General features: G+C 36.8%; 1 protein-coding gene across 1 annotated transcript in view; it reads left to right on the top strand.

Annotated features, from left to right (window-relative positions):
- COL28A1 (collagen type XXVIII alpha 1 chain) overlaps positions 1-19,345 on the top strand; it is a 68,557-nt gene that overhangs the window by 19,420 nt on the left and 29,792 nt on the right. The window contains exons 11-22 of the mRNA XM_075492869.1: positions 1,731-1,799; positions 3,327-3,395; positions 4,652-4,720; positions 5,657-5,725; positions 7,323-7,391; positions 8,097-8,165; positions 9,553-9,621; positions 10,645-10,716; positions 12,657-12,725; positions 13,314-13,385; positions 14,030-14,098; positions 16,848-16,916. Of these exons, the coding sequence (XP_075348984.1) occupies positions 1,731-1,799; positions 3,327-3,395; positions 4,652-4,720; positions 5,657-5,725; positions 7,323-7,391; positions 8,097-8,165; positions 9,553-9,621; positions 10,645-10,716; positions 12,657-12,725; positions 13,314-13,385; positions 14,030-14,098; positions 16,848-16,916 (834 nt within the window). The remainder of the gene's footprint in view (positions 1-1,730; positions 1,800-3,326; positions 3,396-4,651; positions 4,721-5,656; positions 5,726-7,322; positions 7,392-8,096; positions 8,166-9,552; positions 9,622-10,644; positions 10,717-12,656; positions 12,726-13,313; positions 13,386-14,029; positions 14,099-16,847; positions 16,917-19,345) is intronic.

The raw sequence follows: 19,345 nt of genomic DNA, 5'->3' as shown, positions 1-19,345 counted from the left end.
GAAATTCAGCTAACTGTTGGCTTAAGGGACAACAGTACTTAAACCAGAGAATTTGTAAAGAGAATTAAAGAGGAGACAAGTACAAGCTTTGGTTGTATTATTCTTGGCCTTCCCTAAATTTCCTGCTGATGGGAAGCACTTAATAAAAATGATTTTTGATCAGCTGATTTTAAAAGGACAGTTTGTTCAATGCCAAATTAATCCCATGGAGGAACTGGAAGTCTAGAAGATGCGACATTTGAGGGATTTTTGTTGATTTTACTGTTTGATCAGTTTCAAAACAAACACAGGAGGCAAAAAACAGCTATGAACAAAAAGGGTCAATTTCTAATTGGCTTTATATCAGTAAAAATTGCATCATTTACATTAATCTGGATACACTTCAACCAAGTTGTGACTCTGGTCCAAAGGCTTCATGAAAATATTATTAGGAAACCCAAACAATAAGGTCTACCTAGGAATACAGTAAACTTCTTTCACAGAATCACAGAATGGTTTGGGTTGGAAGAGACCTTAAAGATCATCTAGTTCCAACCCCCCTATATTCCGTATTTTGGCAACAGCTACATGCACAGAATCCATATTAAAGCAATGTCAGTGTTGCTAATACCTTGTCAGTGTGCTGTGTGGAGATACATGTGCTATTCTGCTGAGTTATACCAGCTTTCTCTGATTTTTCTCTGCCTTTTAAGACTTATCTCCTATTGATGCTGTATTAATTTACTAGATTATGAAGGTGTGCTATAAAATCTTGTATTTTGAATAAGCATTAAATTTCACAGCTGCTCTTCAAATTATCATATTGTCCTGTAATGGAATTAATTTAAGACTGGGCATCAAGTCCCACTTATTCCAGGTTTAAAGCTGCACTAGTAGCACTCCAAGTGCATAGTTATCAGAAATGAAGCTTCAAGGATAATGTCTTTATTTACTTTCACTGTATATTCCCATTCCTGTATCTTAGCTTCATTCTTTGGCAGATTACAAACTGGTAGATTTCCGGAGAAATATCTGGCTTTGAAGTCTTTGAAGTCATTTTTTATACGACTCCATTGACCTCTCAAGTGCAAAAATCTCATTGAAAGGTTTCAGAACTCAGCATATAAAATTTATCAGTAGATACAGAATTTCAACCCCCCAAATACGAATACCTCCCCAAAAAATAAACACATTTTGATAAAAAGCCTTTTTAATAATCATGTGGCTATTTTGGCTTTGTTAGAAACATATTGAACACGCAAGAGAATTAGGAGCTGCAGTCCTAGCTGCAGTAGGATGGCAGTAGGAACAGCAGTCATGATATGCAGTTGTTGCTATGGGAGGAACCTTGAGTGCAATGTTTAAAGCATAAACACTGCTTAATTTCCAAATGCACCTCTTTCTAGCAAGAAAAAAGCTGAGGAAGCACCGAATTATTGGATAAAGTCAGGACCAAAGATATGACAAGGAATAAATATATTTTTTATCTTTCCTCATGCTTATGAAAGAATGGCTTTATAACATTATTATCTATCCCAGCAACTTGTATGGCCAGGATATTGACCCTGCTCTTAATCTAAACATTTATCTTTAAGACAGGTTTTTTGGTTTTCTTTGTTTTGTTTTGGTTTGGTTTGTTTTTTTTTACTTTAAAAACATATTTCTAAATGAGGGTGTGGAAAGGCACTCTGGCGGAATTTGGTTAAGGTTCCATTTGCATTAATAGTTTCTTTCCATTTTTTTTCCTTTAGGGAGAGCAAGGGCCTTTAGGTCCCTATGGTCCTCCAGGACTCCCTGGTGTTGGACAGCCAGGACCCAAGGTAACTCTCAGTAATATGTCTGTTAAAGGGCTAACAGTGGGCAGTCATTTTTTGGATGAAAGTTCTCACCTGCTGTTTTATCAAACTCAAACTCTTATCATCTAAATGTAAAACTGATACAATATTGACAGGTTTTTGTATTTGCATGGGATGGGAATAACAGACATGCCTTTCCAGCAACTCTTAAGTTTTTATTATGATCCCATTGCTAGAATAGAAGTCAGAAATAATGCCATTTAAATGGGGGTTAAATATGCGAGATCATTTTCAAGCACTAGCAGGTGCTTGCACTAATGAGTAGAACAGACTTCAAGGCATAGAAATACATCTCAGTCACTGTGATACACAGTCAAGTGACAGATTTGCCTTGTTATTTCTTCACTAGGGAACAGATATTCTTATAGGTTATAAAATTCTCTCTCTCATGCAGCATTTAATTCCTCCATCTTATTTTAGTGCAAAAGACTAGAAGGTGGATTCCAGTCTTGCTAATTTGGAAAAGTCATGTCTGCCTATGCTGGCCAGCCAAATCTCCTTTTGGAAAACTGCAAAAGCATCCATATAGGAAACATGACTACTTAGTTTATGAGAGTTTTGTCAGAGACCTACAGCTCACACTCAAACAAGGAATCTAAATTGGGTGGAACTAGATCTCACCCTAGTTCTTCTGGGTCCTAAGTCTTTGGTGTTGCTTTATGCAATTTTTTCCCCTATTTTTTGGAGCCAAGTGCCAGTGTCTAAAATAGCTGCACTTTTTTTGCTTTTACTGCTCTAATTTGTACATTCATTGAACTCCTGCATATTTTCTGTGCAGTGGGGCAGACCCCGAAACATAGAGGGCGTTTATATAGCTCAGAAACTAGTAATTTGCCATGTAAACGGAACAACACTGGGTCATTCCAGAAGGGTAAATAGTTTATGGAGAAGGAATGTCTCCCAGTCTCTGTACTACTCTGGGGAGAGATACAAATCCTCTGTGCTCTTATCCTTGAAGCACATAGTCCTCAGTAAACTGGAGGAATTGTGAAGATTATGGCACCTTATAAATAGAAGATACAGAAGCTATGCAGTTCCTGGAGTTCCCATGCAATCCCATATTCCACTGAAGCAGGCTTCAATTCAAGTGCCTAGATAGAGGCTACGGCGAGGATCCCTCACACCTGAGCATTCCTGCTTCATGGCTGGGTTGTACTGCAACCAAATTTAGCCTGACTTCGCTCCCTCATCCCTGTCATCTCTCAGGTCCTGCACTTTTAAGCAGTTACCCCTATGCAAAGTGATAACACCCCTTTGCTGTTGGCATGAGGGCTGGAATGCAATCTAATCTAGTGCTGCAAATGTTAATCGAAAGGTACTTTCAAATGTTTCTGAATTGTTATTTATGCTTTTTTTTACATCAGGAGATGTTACACATTTGATTTCAGACCTTTCTGGTGTCATCAATAAGCCATCTATATGTAAATGTTATCCTTTTCAGAAGCATCGAGTTGAATTAGGACTGAACTTTCTAATATTCTTTTTCACAAGGGTGCTCCGGGTCAAGAAGGTAAAATTGGATTCCCAGGGCCTCCTGGAATTGGTGAGCCAGGATTACCTGTAAGTCAATGATATATGCATTGGAAGTGGAAATATAATAAAATAACTCTTAGTGAGTTTAATTGATTAACAGCAGCTATATTGGCTACTGATTCCATAAACCAACTTGTACCTAGTCTGGAGCAGCAGAAGTGTGTTTAGCTATGCCAGCCCAGTATTGCGGCAGTAATTGCATGTGGCTTGCCCAAGTAGGAGAATAAAGCCACGTCCAAACAAGTTTTGGGGAAATAAAAAATTGCTTGGTCCATGTGAGCAGGATTGCAGTATTCAGTTTTCAGAAAGACATGGAGTTGGGTATAAATAGCTGTACCCCTACTTGTTTTGAGTTGAGGATAATCTTTAAAAATTGTCTAAAATCAAATTCTAAGCCGATTAAAATCCAAGAGCTGAGACATTCCTCAACTCCTGTGTGTAATTTGGATTGCATCAAAAGCAAAGATCCAAATTATAGGCTTTTAATTATACCTTCATCTTCTGAATTACAGAACTTTAGCAAGCTTTTTGTAACTTTGGGTTAGTGTTCACTGGCTGCTTTTTCTTCCTGAAATGTATAAAATGTATGGTTTTCTTGTGTATTTCATTAAAAATCTCAAAGAGATTGTTAATTAAGAAGTCACGAACGTGGATGGGTGTTAGATTCATTCTAATAGTATTTTTGAAAGTAATTTTGTGGTTGTAAAAGACTGTTTTTCTCACAAAAAATGTAGAAACTTTTTGCTTAATCAAGATCATCCTTAAAAACTCTTTATTAGGTTTGAATAATGAAAGATAGCTGAATTTTGTGGAACTATAGGAAGTATTACAAAAATAATTATTTTTGTACTCATTTAAAACAAAATTGGCATTTTCTAATTTTGTATGTTTAACCTGCCATTTTGTATGAAAAAAACTGTGTTGAAATTAATGATTCATTATAAAAATAATGAAATTATGTGAAATTATAGGGAATAAATTTAACAGTGTTAAATGTATTTATTATAAATTAATCTACAGGTTCATTTGAGTTTTAAGGGTACAATCTTTAGACATTAATTATGTAATTCACACCATTTCAGCATTAGCTTATTCTATCTAAATCTTCCAATTAAGGGTTGCTACATTTCATTTTAATTGCCTGGGCTCAGCCAGCTGTTATGGAAACATTTTTCCTTACCAGTGTCATAAGAGTGGCAAGAACCTATACTAGCAAGTTAGACAAAATGTCAATAAAAAATGGAATTGCTGGTATAGTTTGAATGTTTTTTCTTTTCGTACAGGGACCACGTGGCCCTGATGGTCTGCCAGGTGAGAAAGGTCTACCAGGAGAGGGCATTCAAGGCCAAAAGGTAGTTTTATGGAAATATTTTTTTTAACATTGTGGGCCAAATTTGCAGTAGTGTCTGTTATTTAAGATCACTGATCATTCCACTGGTATAAAATGTCAGCTGACAGATCTTGGTCTTCTGAATCCCTGTGCTCTCTGAATATCCCTCTGAGTCCAGAAACTCTGTGAAGATAATTACAAAAAAGTTGTACAGTCCCTCTAACAGTAGTAAGTTAATGATTCTCTTATTTATGTGTTTAATAAGGTACTTTATTGTGGTAGCATTAATGAGATAAATTGTCTTCTGAAAGACTACTTAGCTATTTATGTTCTGTATTGGGAGAAAACATTCAGGAACTGTTTTCATTCTGTCTTACCATTTTGGGAAACTAAAAGATGGGTCGTATGAGTCTCTATGGTCAGTTACCTCATTAAGGGCACTTGCTAGGTTAATATATGTGAACATTCCTTTTTTTAAACGTAAGTACAAACAAGCAAAGATTTATGATTAAATCACAACTGGGCTTCCCATCAAAATGTGTCCCTCCTTTTAGTGGCTTCAAGATTCTCTAGAGCCTTGAACTACTAAGCAAAGAAGATTTTTCTTCCTTTTATGGGAAAGATGTTAGTCATGTCCTTGCACCAAGTTCTGAACTGCTCTCTCTGACTAATGAACATATTATCACGTTTTCAAAATGTAGCTTCCTTCTTCCTAGTATTTAATTTTCTCCTTTTGAAGTCTTGTGTTCAACAACACAATGAATGCAGATGAAGCATGTTATGAATTGTAACTGAATCGCTTTTCTGTAATAGTGATAATTCCATTGACTATTTTTCTTTTTTTTTTTGTGAAGGAATACTTTTTTCCTCGTTATCCACATTGTGATGACGAGTTTGTCTAGGATGGTGTTCTTTATGAATTCCCAAGTACAGTTACAAAACTGTCACATATTTCTAGGGTGAAAAAGGCTCTGAAGGCGTAGCTGGTCCTCCTGGACTGCCAGGTCAACAAATCAAAGGTGACAAGGTGAGGCACAGAGTGTTTTTCTAATCGTATCTATAGTTAATTATATTTATAGTTACATTAATGATGAATTATTCACAAAATATCACAACAATAAAAAGGTATGTTTTACCTGGAATCTGAGGAACTATGCTAAGCCCTTCCATGGAACTCCATAGGCTGCACTCATCTATACAAGTAGCTGAGCCTGTTAATTTTAACTGGGAGCACTAAGGACTGTATTCTATGCAGCTGGGAGTATGAGGGAAGAAATGGACTTTTTTCCTCCTAAATTTATTTCAGAAATACTGTATTTAAAATATTTTAAATTGCATTTACATATTTAAAAAAATGTAAAAAACTCTTTGAGTCGTCTAATCTAATGGGCCTGGAACAGGCAAAGGGATACTCTGGCTTTTGAAATTTGTTAGCTTTTTGGTGCCCAGTCCCCCAAAGAGGGATCCAGAACAATTTTAATTCCCTTGGCCTGATGAGATTCCAGCCTGTATCTTGTGTATCCCCGGAGTGGCTGATGCAACGTGCCCAGATGTCCTATAGAGCAGAGGCAGTGATTCCAGATCTTCTTTCTCGTGATTTAGTGCCATAGCCCTCCTCCTACTCCCTGTTGTTTTCCTTCCCTCCTGTGCCCACGACTCCTGCTCTCCTCGTTGCCCCACACTCAGCTTCAGTGAGAGGAGAGGACAGCACTCCCATCCAGAATCGTTGACAGCTTAGTCAGGAGGGGGTGCTTCGCAGATGTGGGAAGTTTAACTTGAACTTACTCATCTCAGTGTCCAGTCAAATGGCTCTCCAAAATCTTCAGAGCAACATAGGTGGTGCGGTGTGGTCTGATTTGGCCTGTCTGTGAGAGATATGCTTGGTGAGCACCTGCCAGTCCATCTTGCTAGAGACCTTAGTTAGACGATTCGTTATCTGCGCAGGAATGAGTCATCTTATTCCCATGTCTGTATAGGAGAAATGCAGAAATGGCCAGGACAGTAAGCGTTTGGGTCCATTTCAGTAAATAAGTGTTTCTGGCATAAGTGAAACTATTTTTTGTTTTCTAGGGACTGGTGTCACACATCCTTGACACCTTCATGGGTCTGTGCCACTTCCAATACCCACATGGCCTCCCCGTATTCCTCTGTTCCCATAATTCCCTCTGCCATAGTTCCTCTATTCCCTCCCCAAGTGCTGTACAATACCATCACAATACCACGTGACAAAGATTTTTCAGAAATACTCTCTAGCTGCTCTGTTTACACTTGCAAGTTTTTCTTCTGAGTGTTGTGCAAGAAATTGTGTATATTTCCATACAAGAAAATCTTTAAAATTAATGTCAGTATGTAAAGATAAGCTATGGATCCTTGTGATAGTAAAGTTACGGATGTGATCATCTAAAGTTATAAATGAGAGTTTGTAGGTAGGAAGGGGTATTATTTTTATTAGATCAATTGCCATAGGCAGACTTTCAGGTATTCCAAACACATTTAACTGAAATAGAAGCAGCAAACTTCAAGATAGTACAGCTTGGGGACAGTTGCTCTGTGTTTAGTTTAAATATGTTAATCAGCTAGCATGAACTATTGCAATTTAGCTCTTGGGAATATTTTTTGTATAGGGTGAACAAGGCCAAGTAGGACCACAGGGCCCAGCAGGACCACCAGGAATAGGCAATCCAGGAAGCCAGGTAAGTCTACATTTTGGACATGTAATGAGTGTTTGCATGTAGATTTTCTTTTATACTTTATCAGAACTCGAATTTTGATGTGAAGACATTAAAAATCTCACAGTGATTTTTCATTTTAAAAAGTGTCAAATTAGTCTTTAGGCAAAGCTTGTAAATATAAGTGATTCCAACTGATTTGAATGGTCTTAGAATTAAGCAAACAGAAATTTAGTCTAATCTGCATAATGATTTGCATGGGAGATAAATCAGATGCATTGATTGGATGACGACGTAGAGAAGAGTTTCACAAGGTAACAATCCACCACTTCTGAATTTTAACCCTTTGAAGCTTGAACACAGCCTTTAACAGTTGGACACAGAAAAACTGAAACATCTCAAAAGATCTTTTGGTTTTTTGGTTTTTTTGTGTTCATGCTTCCACCATACCATACCAATGAATCAGGGCTTAGATGCATATACTGAGACACTTCCCATTTGTTTTCTCCCTAAACAGTAATTGTCATTACACTTGGGTACGTCAGTGAAATCCACACGATAGTGACAAAGGAAAATAAATAAAATAAAGATCTCAGAACTAAGCCTGAGGACAGCAAATTGTTTTCTTTTAAAGATAAGATAAAATCATTATTAGCTGAAAGATGAACATGTAGTGAATTTCAGATGTGGAAGAGTGTAATGCACTAACTCATTTATTTTGCTTTGTAGGGTATACAGGGTCCACAAGGAAATCCGGGGGCAAAAGGATCTAAAGGTTTTGGTCTGCCAGGTCCAAAGGTAATGATTCAGACACTATTTTTTAAAAATAGCATCAGCAGGAAACAACAAGCAGCATATCTTTTCCAGGCTTTTCAAGCGTGTGTTTGATGAGATGAAAATATAACTCTTCATTGGAGATAACAATTAACTTTTGAATCTTTGAGGGAAAACCACCCATGTTATCAAGGTGTTCCCCACATGGAGCATATGGCTTCTGCTTAGCATCAGCTCTTAGCCTTTGTGAATGTGGATTTTAGGTTCTAAATTAATACAGATTTATAAACAAAGTATCTTTCAGACATGTTTATATCAAATGAGTTTGGTGCCACATACACATTGTGTTCAAGTAAAGCATTTTACCAAACAACTTTGCTGTAAACCAGCGATTGTTTTGAGACTTAAGGCTAGTCCCACCACACCTGAAGCCTGTCCTTCAGCCTTCCATGGTCATCATGAGAAAGAACCAAAACCAAAGATAGAAGCCTTAGGAGAGAAAAAGAGCTTAAGTGTACTTAGTAGCTGACACTGCACCACAGAAGGAGGGAAAGTAGGAAGAGAACAGGAAAGTGGGGTAAACAATTACTGCTGTTAAAGCCCAAGCCTCTAGCAATACAGTGTCAGGTGAGCACTGTAAGAGGAGCAAAAGGGAATTGCTGAAATAATAAGGAGAGCAAGTGGAATGAGCTGATGAACTGTAAAGCAGAAGTGTGCTTTGTAATCACCTTGATTTACAAAAGGAAGACATTAGTCACTGTAGCAAAAGCAGGGAGAAATACAATCATTTTCTTCTGGGCATTACTTTGGCATGTAAGTAGCAGTTACAGCAGCAGTGTTTAATATTAATGTAGGGAAAAATAGGTAGCTGTGAAACATGTTATGTATGAGGACAGTTTTCCTAGTGTGAAAAACTATTTTAAAGAGCAAAACTGAAAAAAGGAATTACTATTTCTTTAATTGTTTTAGAACTACTGGAAGGAAGAATCTTGAGGATAAAACTTTCTCTTAAACAAAAGTTCTGATCTTTCTTTATTTGGACTCACTTTTCATTCAGTGACCAAAGAGTTTTTGATATCGTGGTATAAAGTAAAAAATAAAATGTATTAAAACAAAAAGGAGAAAGTTGGAATGATTCATTTAGACTTTCTGCCCACTGCAAGGTTAAATAAAATAGATGCAGTCCTACAAGTTACTGGGGTTTTTAAAGAACAGAATTTTCCCGTTGAAAACTGCTTGGTTGAAAACTTGACCACTTAGAATCATAGAATTATAGAATATGTTAAGTTGGAAGGGACCCATACGGATCATCAAGTCCACTTCTATGTGTAGAGCAGTTAGTGAAATAGTGCAACTAATGAATGAAGCTAAATTGTGTTCCTCTGTTAAACAAAAGACTTTTTGTTACTAGGGTCAACCAGGTGAACCTGGACAAAAAGGAGAACCAGGACTTCCAGGAATTGGCGTACGAGGACTTAAAGTAAGCCTATTTTTATTTTTAACTGCTCCTTACAGGGTCTTCTAATTCTTTCACTAGTTGCTGATAAACTAAGTAGAAGATTTTTTGGTGTAAACTGACTATGATCAAAATAAGAAGGAATTTCAGTGACAGATATTCACTTAACTTCACAGTTTTAGCTTTTAAACTCAAAATGCTGCACTAGAGCTCCCACCCTCTCTCCTAAAATCATTACTGCAGCCATAACTGGAATGGAGTTTTCCCCCATCTTTTCTGAGCTAGTGAGGTATTTCCAAGGCCTGTTAGAGATGTTACTACCTCTGTTCCTCTGCAATGATTTGGAAAAAAAACAGTCTGTGTGACAGCAGTGGTCATACTGCCTACATGTTAGAAGAGTTATTAAACGCTTAAAGCTTTGACTTCAGCTGTCATTTTGAAGACTGTATACCATGTCCTTAATGATTTAAGTAGGGCTTCCAAAGTCTTGGGTAAGATGACATAGACATCTTGGCTTTGGTGATTTTTCCCAAGATCATGGAAGAAGCGCTTGGCAGGACTAGTTCCTATGGATAGTTTCAATTCTTTGTGGCAAGTCTTAAAAGTAATGCCTAGACCAGTTTGTACAACCACCGAGGTGTTAGTCTTCAGTTAACAACTCCATTTAGGCATTTTTAGCTGACCATTCCTTAAGTCCCAGATGTTTGACTTTGCAAGTAAATTACATTTGTATCATATTATTCTTGTGCACAGAATAACAAACAGCATTCAATCATGTTTTTACTCACTGAATAAATGTAAATTTATTTAATACAAAAGATTTAAGAAGTAGGTGGGGAGCTTGGAAAGAAACTTAAAATAATTATTTTAGATTGTATGAGTAGAAAAAATTACTGGCTTTATAGAATATTTAACTTACTGGGAATAACAACCTTTATTTGAGCAAATGTATTTCAGTAATTAATATTTTAACACACTGTTAGATCCATTTTACAGAATAAAGAATTTATGGAAGTATGTAGATATAATTATTTAATTTTTTTTAAGGGAGATATAGGTCTATCAGGACTCCCAGGGGAGAAAGGGGCACAGGGAGATCCTGGGAAGTCAGGGAAAAAGGTAAGAAAATACATTTTACCACATGTAAAAGGTGTAGATGAAAGAAGAACAAACCATTATTTGCAGGTCCTCAATGGCAAGGAGTTCATCCTGGAGGAGGGCATGTGCCAATACTTTTGCCAGGGAAAAGGGACTAAGCTAGTTGAGATGTTTCTAACAAACTTTGCTAACAGTGGCTACCATCTGAATCTGCAACTGATTTAGCTGCCCTGCCTTTTGTGGGCTATTGACTACTGTTAAATTTCATTATCTTCTTGGAGAACAGATAGCTTGTGTCTTTAGCCTGTTCCTTACAGCCTGTTCAGATTTTTCCTGACACCAAGAAGTCACACTCAAATTGATGTGACTTAGAGCATCTAGCAGGGTGGTGAGCTGTGGCTGAAACCTGTCAGCCTGGTACAGAAACCGTCACAAACAGCTGAAACCAGGACTGCTTGTTTCCAAAGGAAATTCTGAGATTTTAAGAGAAACTGCCACCTTGGGAAAAAGAAGCATAAATTCAAAATGTTGGAAAGGAATTTAGAGGGGTGCAAAGCAGAGTGCCCCAAATAGTCAATTTAGAGTAAGTTAAATGGAGGCTTTTAATTTTACTCTTTCCAAATAGAATGAGCTCCTGAGTGAGCAAAACTCAGTGCTTTGGCTGATTGTTGAATTGCTGCTGAGAATCCAGGCACCTCCAAACTCTGCTACTGTGCAGCTCTTAAATGAGGGTAGCAGCTGGCCCACGTGTAGAATTGATGAACTGAACATGATTCAAAGTAAGCAAATCAGCATTTTTTGACTGCAGGTCTTTAATCAGAAAATATCTGAATAGCTGTAGTAAACATCTATTAAGAATGCAGCTTCACATTTTTTTCATCTACAAGGGCCGTGCAAATACCAGTTTGACAAGCTACAGCCTGAGGCAGTAAGCCTTCCACCGTGGAAAAATATGTAGCATTTCTGTTGCTACTTAATTATTTTTTTTAAATTTCAAATTGCCCACTATACAAGAGCTCAAAAATGAAGAACCCAGTGTATCAGAAGTGAAACATCAGAATTAAGAGTAAATGTTGGGTTAAAGTTACAGGTGGCTTTCATATTTGGGAATGCTGGATTTTTTTTCTCTTATTGCCTTTATTCTGATGATCAACTTGGTGCTGTCATCTTCACTGTAGTAATTAATTATAAGTGAAAATATTAGTACTGAGCAGCTACGTTGGATATTGAGGACAGTGCAAAGAACGGCTTGATGCCTACAGTGAGTAGCACGGTGATATTACGGCATTTATTTGCAGGTGTGAAGCTATCTCACAGAACTGGGATCTAGACTGATGCCTATCAACAGCAGGCTCTGTAATGCTACTTCCATCAACAGCTCAAATCAGAAATGGATTTTTAAACTTCATTTTAACCTGCTTTTCACTTTCTGAATTACCTACAGGCATTCTGATATGCTAATCTGACTTATATTATGCATAAATATTTTGTAAATAATGTTCCTTAATAGAATGTTTTATGTGGATTATTTGTGAATTATTTGAAGTAATGTTTCTGACACATATTTGCAGCCTGGATTGGCCTTTGGCTACAGGCTTACCTAAAGTTACTGCTTCTTAAAAGTTGTTTTTCTTAGAATTGGTCAACCAAGACACTTTCTGATAACTTTGCAAGCATTTCTCTTCCTCATATGAGTATATGCATGCAATTCTTCCTACAAAAGATTGATGCAATTCCAAATGGCACTGTTACAAATGTCTGTGAAAATAAGGAATATGAATGCAGGAGGGTAGAAGGGGTTTAAGAAGATGCAATACTTTATTTTTTGCAGGAGAAAAAATTAACCAGCTATTTACTGACATTTTTGGGAAAAGTGTTTATGCAAGCATTGTTTCTCATAAGTCTATTGATTCAATAAAATTAGATACATAAAAATTAATTAACCATCTAATCTCTGTTAGGGGGAAAAGGGAGATCAAGGTCCAAGAGGCCCAGAAGGACCCCCTGGCAAAGGAGATGTAGGCCAAAAGGTATGGCTTGACATGCACACTGGAGAAATAGTACAAACTTTAGAAGGACCTATTTGATAAGACTTCAGATTCTGGCCTTTTTTTCATTCATTATATCTTAAGTAGCAACTATATGTTAACTGATTATTTAAAAGGATTTAAGAGAGAGTGATGTGTTCTTCAGCCTGAACAAGTGCAGCAAAATCAGACTATAGACATAGACTCCAAAGTTAATTGGGCAGTAGAGATTTCCTAAAAATTCAGTACAGAGTTTTCATTAAAGTTAGGAGGAGGCAAATTATCTCAGTATGCTGATAGGGAGAGAGAAGGAGCTAAGAGAAATTAGGTGACTAGTTAGATACCTAAATATGAAATTAAAAGCCTGGAAAGATGTATTAGTAGACAGACAGCTTTTATCTCCCACCTGGTTAAATTTAGGACATTTGGAGCAGATTCTAGAACTGAGTGGGATTTCAGTTGAAGTGGAGCATCTAAATACATTTCTAATTATGGGCGTCATTATTGTCGTGGTTTTGGTTATTTGTGTATCTCCCAGTTGTGAATGAATCTTTGTTTCATTGATTGAAAAAAAAGGTTTGTTTTCAACAGGGTGACCCTGGAGAAAAAGGATCCCAAGGACTGACTGGTTATAAAGGAGTACAAGGCCCAGCTGGACCAAAAGTAAGGTTGTTCCTCCAGGGTAACTCATCACTTTGTATTTTATAAAGGAATCTATGGAATTTATGTAACGTACAGATTTCTTAAGCATCTGATGCTTGGAGACTTAACAGAAAAAAGGAAAAGCAGAAATACTTCCATCCTCTGTCCTGAGTGACACAAAAGTCCCAAGGAGAAACAGAATAGGTAAACATATAATTAGAGACCTTATAGTTATACATGAGCACTGAGAAGCTAAATTAAAGTTGTCCAAGTGATTTTAACCATGAGCATTTTGCAAATTTTTACTTTGAAACATTAACTTTCTATTATAATATTTGGTGAGTAATGTTGCTCTGAATGATAAGGAAATTGAAATAGTACAAGTGTTCTGGTTATTCCATTGGCTTTGTAAGCCGGACACAAAAAAATAATTAAAGTTAAAAAATCAAATACACAGTTCAACCAATAGTTATTTAAAACATGAAACTTGGACCAACTTTCACAAGAACAGTAAGTTGATTTATGGTTTTCCCAAATATTGTCTATTTTGTAGATAGATCTGTATCATAGATATTTTTATAATATAAAGTGTTGAAAAAACTTTTTGCTACTTGTGCAGAAAATGAAACTGTCTGTTTAATCTAGATTATACCATTTTGTAACAGGGTGAACCAGGAGAGAGAGGACCACCTGGTGTTGCTGGATCATCTGTTCAGGGACCTGCTGGACCGAAGGTGATTATCTGATATGTGTTTGCTGGAGACCAGAAATTGGAAAAGTTCTAGTGCACATTTCTGGCAAAATTAAAAGAATGTAAATTAAAGAAGTTAAAATTCCTTGTTGTAGTAACAAAGATGACTGAACTTTAGAAATAAGGACTGAAAAGTACTAAAAATTAACAGAGTGTTTGGGGGCCCTTTAGCAGGATGCTGAACTTAGTACGTGGTATTGCCTCCTGAAGCCATTTGTAAAAAAAAAAAATCCTTACTACATTTCTCTTGTTTTTTGGCCCCTCCTGTAAACTTAATCACTTTGAAGTCTTTTTTTTTTCAAATTTCCTATGCGTTTTGTTTCTTCGACTAAAGGTTTCCTGAATGTGGTGGTAAACCCCTGCAGGAATGTGTCTATGTATAGTTCTAGGGATTTATGTGCTGAACTAGATGATTTTTTGGATATGAATGTTTGTATGTCACTTCCAAGTGAACAGCTGGCCTGTAGCTGAAATGTCATATATGAGATAGCTAGAGCTACATCCACCTCTTTTTCTCTATGGGGAAAATTTACCGGAAATGGGTGGGACTTGTGCTGCTGAATAAAATAAGTGGGTTCAGCAACAGTAAAGCTAAGTTTGAAGGTTTTAAAAACATTTGAAAATTCACTACCACCCCATTTTTATTTTAAGAATAAAATAGTTGCTGTTATTCTAATATGGCAGTTAACTTCAACTTTAATTGATGCTTTTCAGCTTTGGTGATAGTTTTTAGGGTAGACAAATCACTAATGTACATCCTATCGCTCTGAAGTAATTTCATCCCCATTTTTCTTCTTCCTTAAAAATATGTGTGCCCCCACACACAAGCACATGTAGGTATTGTACATACAATGTACTCATCAGCCTGGCAACAGGACATCACAGAGGGCGAGGATGTGGTTTGGACTTGTTTGTGCATGGAGGAGGAAGAAAGAAGGGAATACAAGAAGCTCAGGGTACACCTGGAGTAAAAATGCAACCACAGAGGAGAAAGAAAGGAGGGGATTGTAGGGTGCTCATATCTATTATGTTGGTTTAAAACCATAATAACATGCCAAACTTTATGTTTGGCATATCAGGAAAATATAAGTGGCATGCTATAAGGCACAATTTGTATGAAGTCATGTTTCACTACACCGGTCTCCCTTCTTCACATTTTCCTGGTTACTGTTACGTTTTTTAATAGACCAGTAAGTGAGTCAAGATTGTTTATTGATAAAACTCATGCTGAAAAGTAAGACATTTGTAGACTTTATTGCCTTTTTCACTCTGATTTTATTCTGTTCAGTACAGTTTGTATCACTTTCATAGCAGACCGGCCATGATCCAAAATCCACTGGAGTCTGTAGAGTTTTTCCAGACTTTACTAAATTTTAGATCAGGGCTTTTATGTGCAGTGGCTGATGCGAGAAAACAAGTATATTGGGTAATGCAAGTTGATTTTTAGAAAATATACAAAACTTTGTCTCTTTAGCTCCATAACAATTTCTTTGTTTAAACAAGTATCTGCTATGTTTCTGACAATTGCTCAATAATGTAACAGGCTACACAGGTCCATTTTCTCTCTCCACTGTGGAAAGTACAATGATTACTAATAATTGTGTTCTTGGAACATCCTGGTATCTGCAGTAGTGAAGCCAGACATTATAAATTTCTAATGCAGGGAATCTGCATGTTTTTCAAAGCTGGGAGTTATCATGGTCTGAGGTCTTTTTAGTACATCTCTAAGTATTTGATGTAGTTGTGGGTGATTGCTAGAGGTCTTAACTCCTGGACAGCCATGGTTGTGTTCACTGGAAATTTATTTATTTTAAGCTACACCCACGTTTGGGGACTAGAGTTTTATTTCCCTTGACAACCATTATGCTGTTACTAATATGGAGACAGTAACATTAGATAGCTGTTTTTTCTCATATTCCTTTCTCATGGTTACAGCTGCTTGGTGGTTTTGATAGAACATTTGATCTGCATTCCCTAGTGAATGTTTCCTGAAATACTGCCTGTCCTTCTCACTAGTGTTAAAAATTGCAAAAGTTTCATTGAAAATTGACATTTTCTTTTTAAGATCCTTAATGTAAAGTAAAACATCTGTTGCCATAGATTAAACACTAGAAGGAGCCAAATTTTGCTCTGTGAAGGGATAACATGAGCAACCTGAATTCTAAGCCTGATTGCTTTCCAGGAAAGCCACTGACAGAGCTAAGATTAGTAGACAGTGGTACTGGGTAATATTTGGGGAAAAACTCAAGTTTCTTCCTGGGTCTTTAGACTGTGGAGCTTGCAATTTTGAAGTGCTGCGCCATTGCATCTGTAGCCTTTCTAAACATACTCTGTGTCAGCACTTGTCTTTGAATTTCTTTGCTGTTCTCTCTGTGCTCTGGCAGAAACAAGGTTATGCAGCCTTGTTTGTGTGGGCAAAAGCAGGCAGAAGCCACAGGTGAATCTGGCCACTGAAACTGAATTATGATATTTAACCTTCAGTTGAAAACTAAAGCCATCAAGTTATTTGTCAAGGCAGAACAAGCTCTTTGACACAGTTCAGAGAAGCAAAAGTGTAAGAGAGGTCAGAATCGAGGTGGTAAAAGCTTCCTCTAGAAATACTGATTTCATATTACCTAGCTCAATAATTGTCACTGTCAGAAAGAATTGAATACTTGTTCTTTTTTGTAAAACTTTAGAAATTAAAACTGAAGATAATGAATATGGTTTTGGGTTTGTTTCTTTTTGGATAGGGGGATCCAGGACCCCGGGGGCCACCAGGAGATGATGGACTTCCTGGAAATTCAATAATGGGACCAACGGTAGGAATTTTTAGACAAAAGATGAAAATAAAGAAACATGAGACATATGCAAAACTCTTGTGAAAATGTAGAAACCACTTGAACAACTTTTTCAGGAAAGTAACTGACCAGTTCTTTAGCTTTTCCGTCATTCCAGGTTAAGTCTATTTTTAAAAATAAACTTACTGTCTTTTCAAAGAAGAAACACAAAATAGATTAAATAACTAATCCAGTGTACCTCACCCTGCAAGCTTCCCTCAGGAAGTCTTCATTAGGAAGGTAGCTCTTCCAATTCGTCTCCACCTTCCATTATCTCATGTAGTCTTTTATACCTCTGTATGGGCAATGTGCTCTTTACTGAGTATAAACTGAGAGGCATTAGTTATTTTAACAGTGGTGTTTCAGTATTACCAACCTTGCATATTCAAAAACGTAAGACCCAAAATAAAGAATTTAAAAAATAGATCTTTTGGAAGTACTTACTTGCATATAGGTTACATAATAGGATTTACTTGGTTAATCCTTTACATTTTTAACTTCAACACCAAGAATGGAGTACAGTAGTCTGTAGCAGGATTGCTGTGCTCACTGTTTGAGCCTTCAGTGGTTAACTGGCAAGATCAACACACAAGTGAAAGACCAGAGATAAAACTGAGGATTCAGTGGTAACACAGAGATTGCAGTCTTTGCAAAAGTGAGAGACTGAAAAATTCTTCTCCGTAGTACATGTGAGTTGACATAACGCTGCTGGAAGAATAAGGTGAGACCAAGGACCATCCTCTTGCCAGTGGGAAATAAGTTAGAGGAAAAGGATATATATTAATTTGCAAAGGATGAAATTTATGGGTTTTTATCACTGTTGAACAGTGAAGTGACCTTTTCAAAGAATGGTTCTGTCTCTCCTGTTTCTTAAGTGGTAATAGTAGTTCAGGATGACTTACGTACATAAAGTTATGACTGCTTTTTCTGCTTGCATAATGCATTACAGTTATCAGCATGGAATTTTGTCTGATATTTTATCACCAAATTACTCAAACCCTTAAGTAGGGTTTTTCCTCAACTCCTTGGAATTGCTTTCATTTAACTAATCAGAATAATATGGCAACGTTAGAAAACAGTGCCACTCACTTTTCTACATTATTTAAGAACAAACTGAAAAGCGCAGTCCCTAGAACAGATCCCATGTCCTCTACTGCAAAAACTGGATATATTTCCTTTTACTTGGCAGCTTTCACCTTCTCCCCTTTAATGCATTTTATGATATCATATTGTACTTCTGTCAGTCATGATCTGGGTTGAAACTTTCTATAAGCCTTCTACCACTTGTGGTAAGGGGATAGTTCAGGAAGGCTTCCTTCAGTGTTTGAGAAAGGTACCATTCTCGTGATCTCCTTTCCAGACTGAAATCAGGAACCTTCTGAGTAAACCTCTTCCCCCCCCCCCAAATTAACCATGTCTGCACATAAAATGTTCCACTCAATTCCACTGTTTCACTTCTTGGGAATATAGTTGATAGACCCAAATTCAGAGACCAATTAGTTTATGTATACCTAGCACAATGTAGTTCAAAGTAAAGCAACTTAATGCAATAACTTTTGTGTGATAACATCTTAGGAATACCAATAATGGTTTACTCCTGTCTCGACAGACTTCTACCAGTACACCTACCAGAGGATGCTGGATAGCATATTGATCCACAGCATTCAGTAGCTTGTATTTTCGAATTTTCAAAAACTCTAAATTTATTTACTTTGTCTATAATCTAGAATGCTACTTCACTCTGTTTTTCTTATTAAAAGAAGTGATGAACACGACTTAATTGTCCAGTCGTATACTTAATCATTTAGGGATTGATTATGGTAGTTGTTTTTTGTCTTAACAATGACCGTGGACACAAGATTTATGTTTCTATTCTGTTTATCTTTTTTTTTTTCTTTGAAAGAGTGTCAAACAACTATCTCTATATTACTGCTTCAGAAAATTACTTTAAAACCTGCCCTGGAAAGGTTGGCAAAGTAGATGAATTAATTCAGTGTGCCATTTTTGACATCAATGGCACTTGCCTTGTTGCCAGTGCACTGACTTAGAGTGAGTCACTGTGATTGTCTTTTCCAGACCCCACAAAACTGTGGGAAGCAGTAGTCACAGAATTGCTCCTGGGCCATCTCTTGTCTATTTTTGATGCAGCTATTAAAAAAATCAGAACTAAGTAATCTGGACTAGAGAACTGTTTCTTATAGCAGATTTGGCCATACATTTGACTAAAGTAGATTTATAGCTGTGTTACTAATGGCAAAACCAGCCAGTTGACAAAATCCCAATTCTTACAGAGCAGAATGTGGTAACATGTATTTGGTATGTACAACGGTCTGCTAAGATTAAATGAAAACATCTGTTTGGCCATTTTTTTACTGTAGTGGAATTAGAAGTAAAAATAGAGATGAACGCAT

The sequence above is a fragment of the Mycteria americana genome, chromosome 2 (genome assembly GCF_035582795.1).
Source record: "Mycteria americana isolate JAX WOST 10 ecotype Jacksonville Zoo and Gardens chromosome 2, USCA_MyAme_1.0, whole genome shotgun sequence".
NCBI classification, from domain to species: domain Eukaryota; kingdom Metazoa; phylum Chordata; class Aves; order Ciconiiformes; family Ciconiidae; genus Mycteria; species Mycteria americana.
Note: the sequence above shows the minus strand (reverse complement) of the source record. Positions and strands in the feature narration are given on the sequence as shown.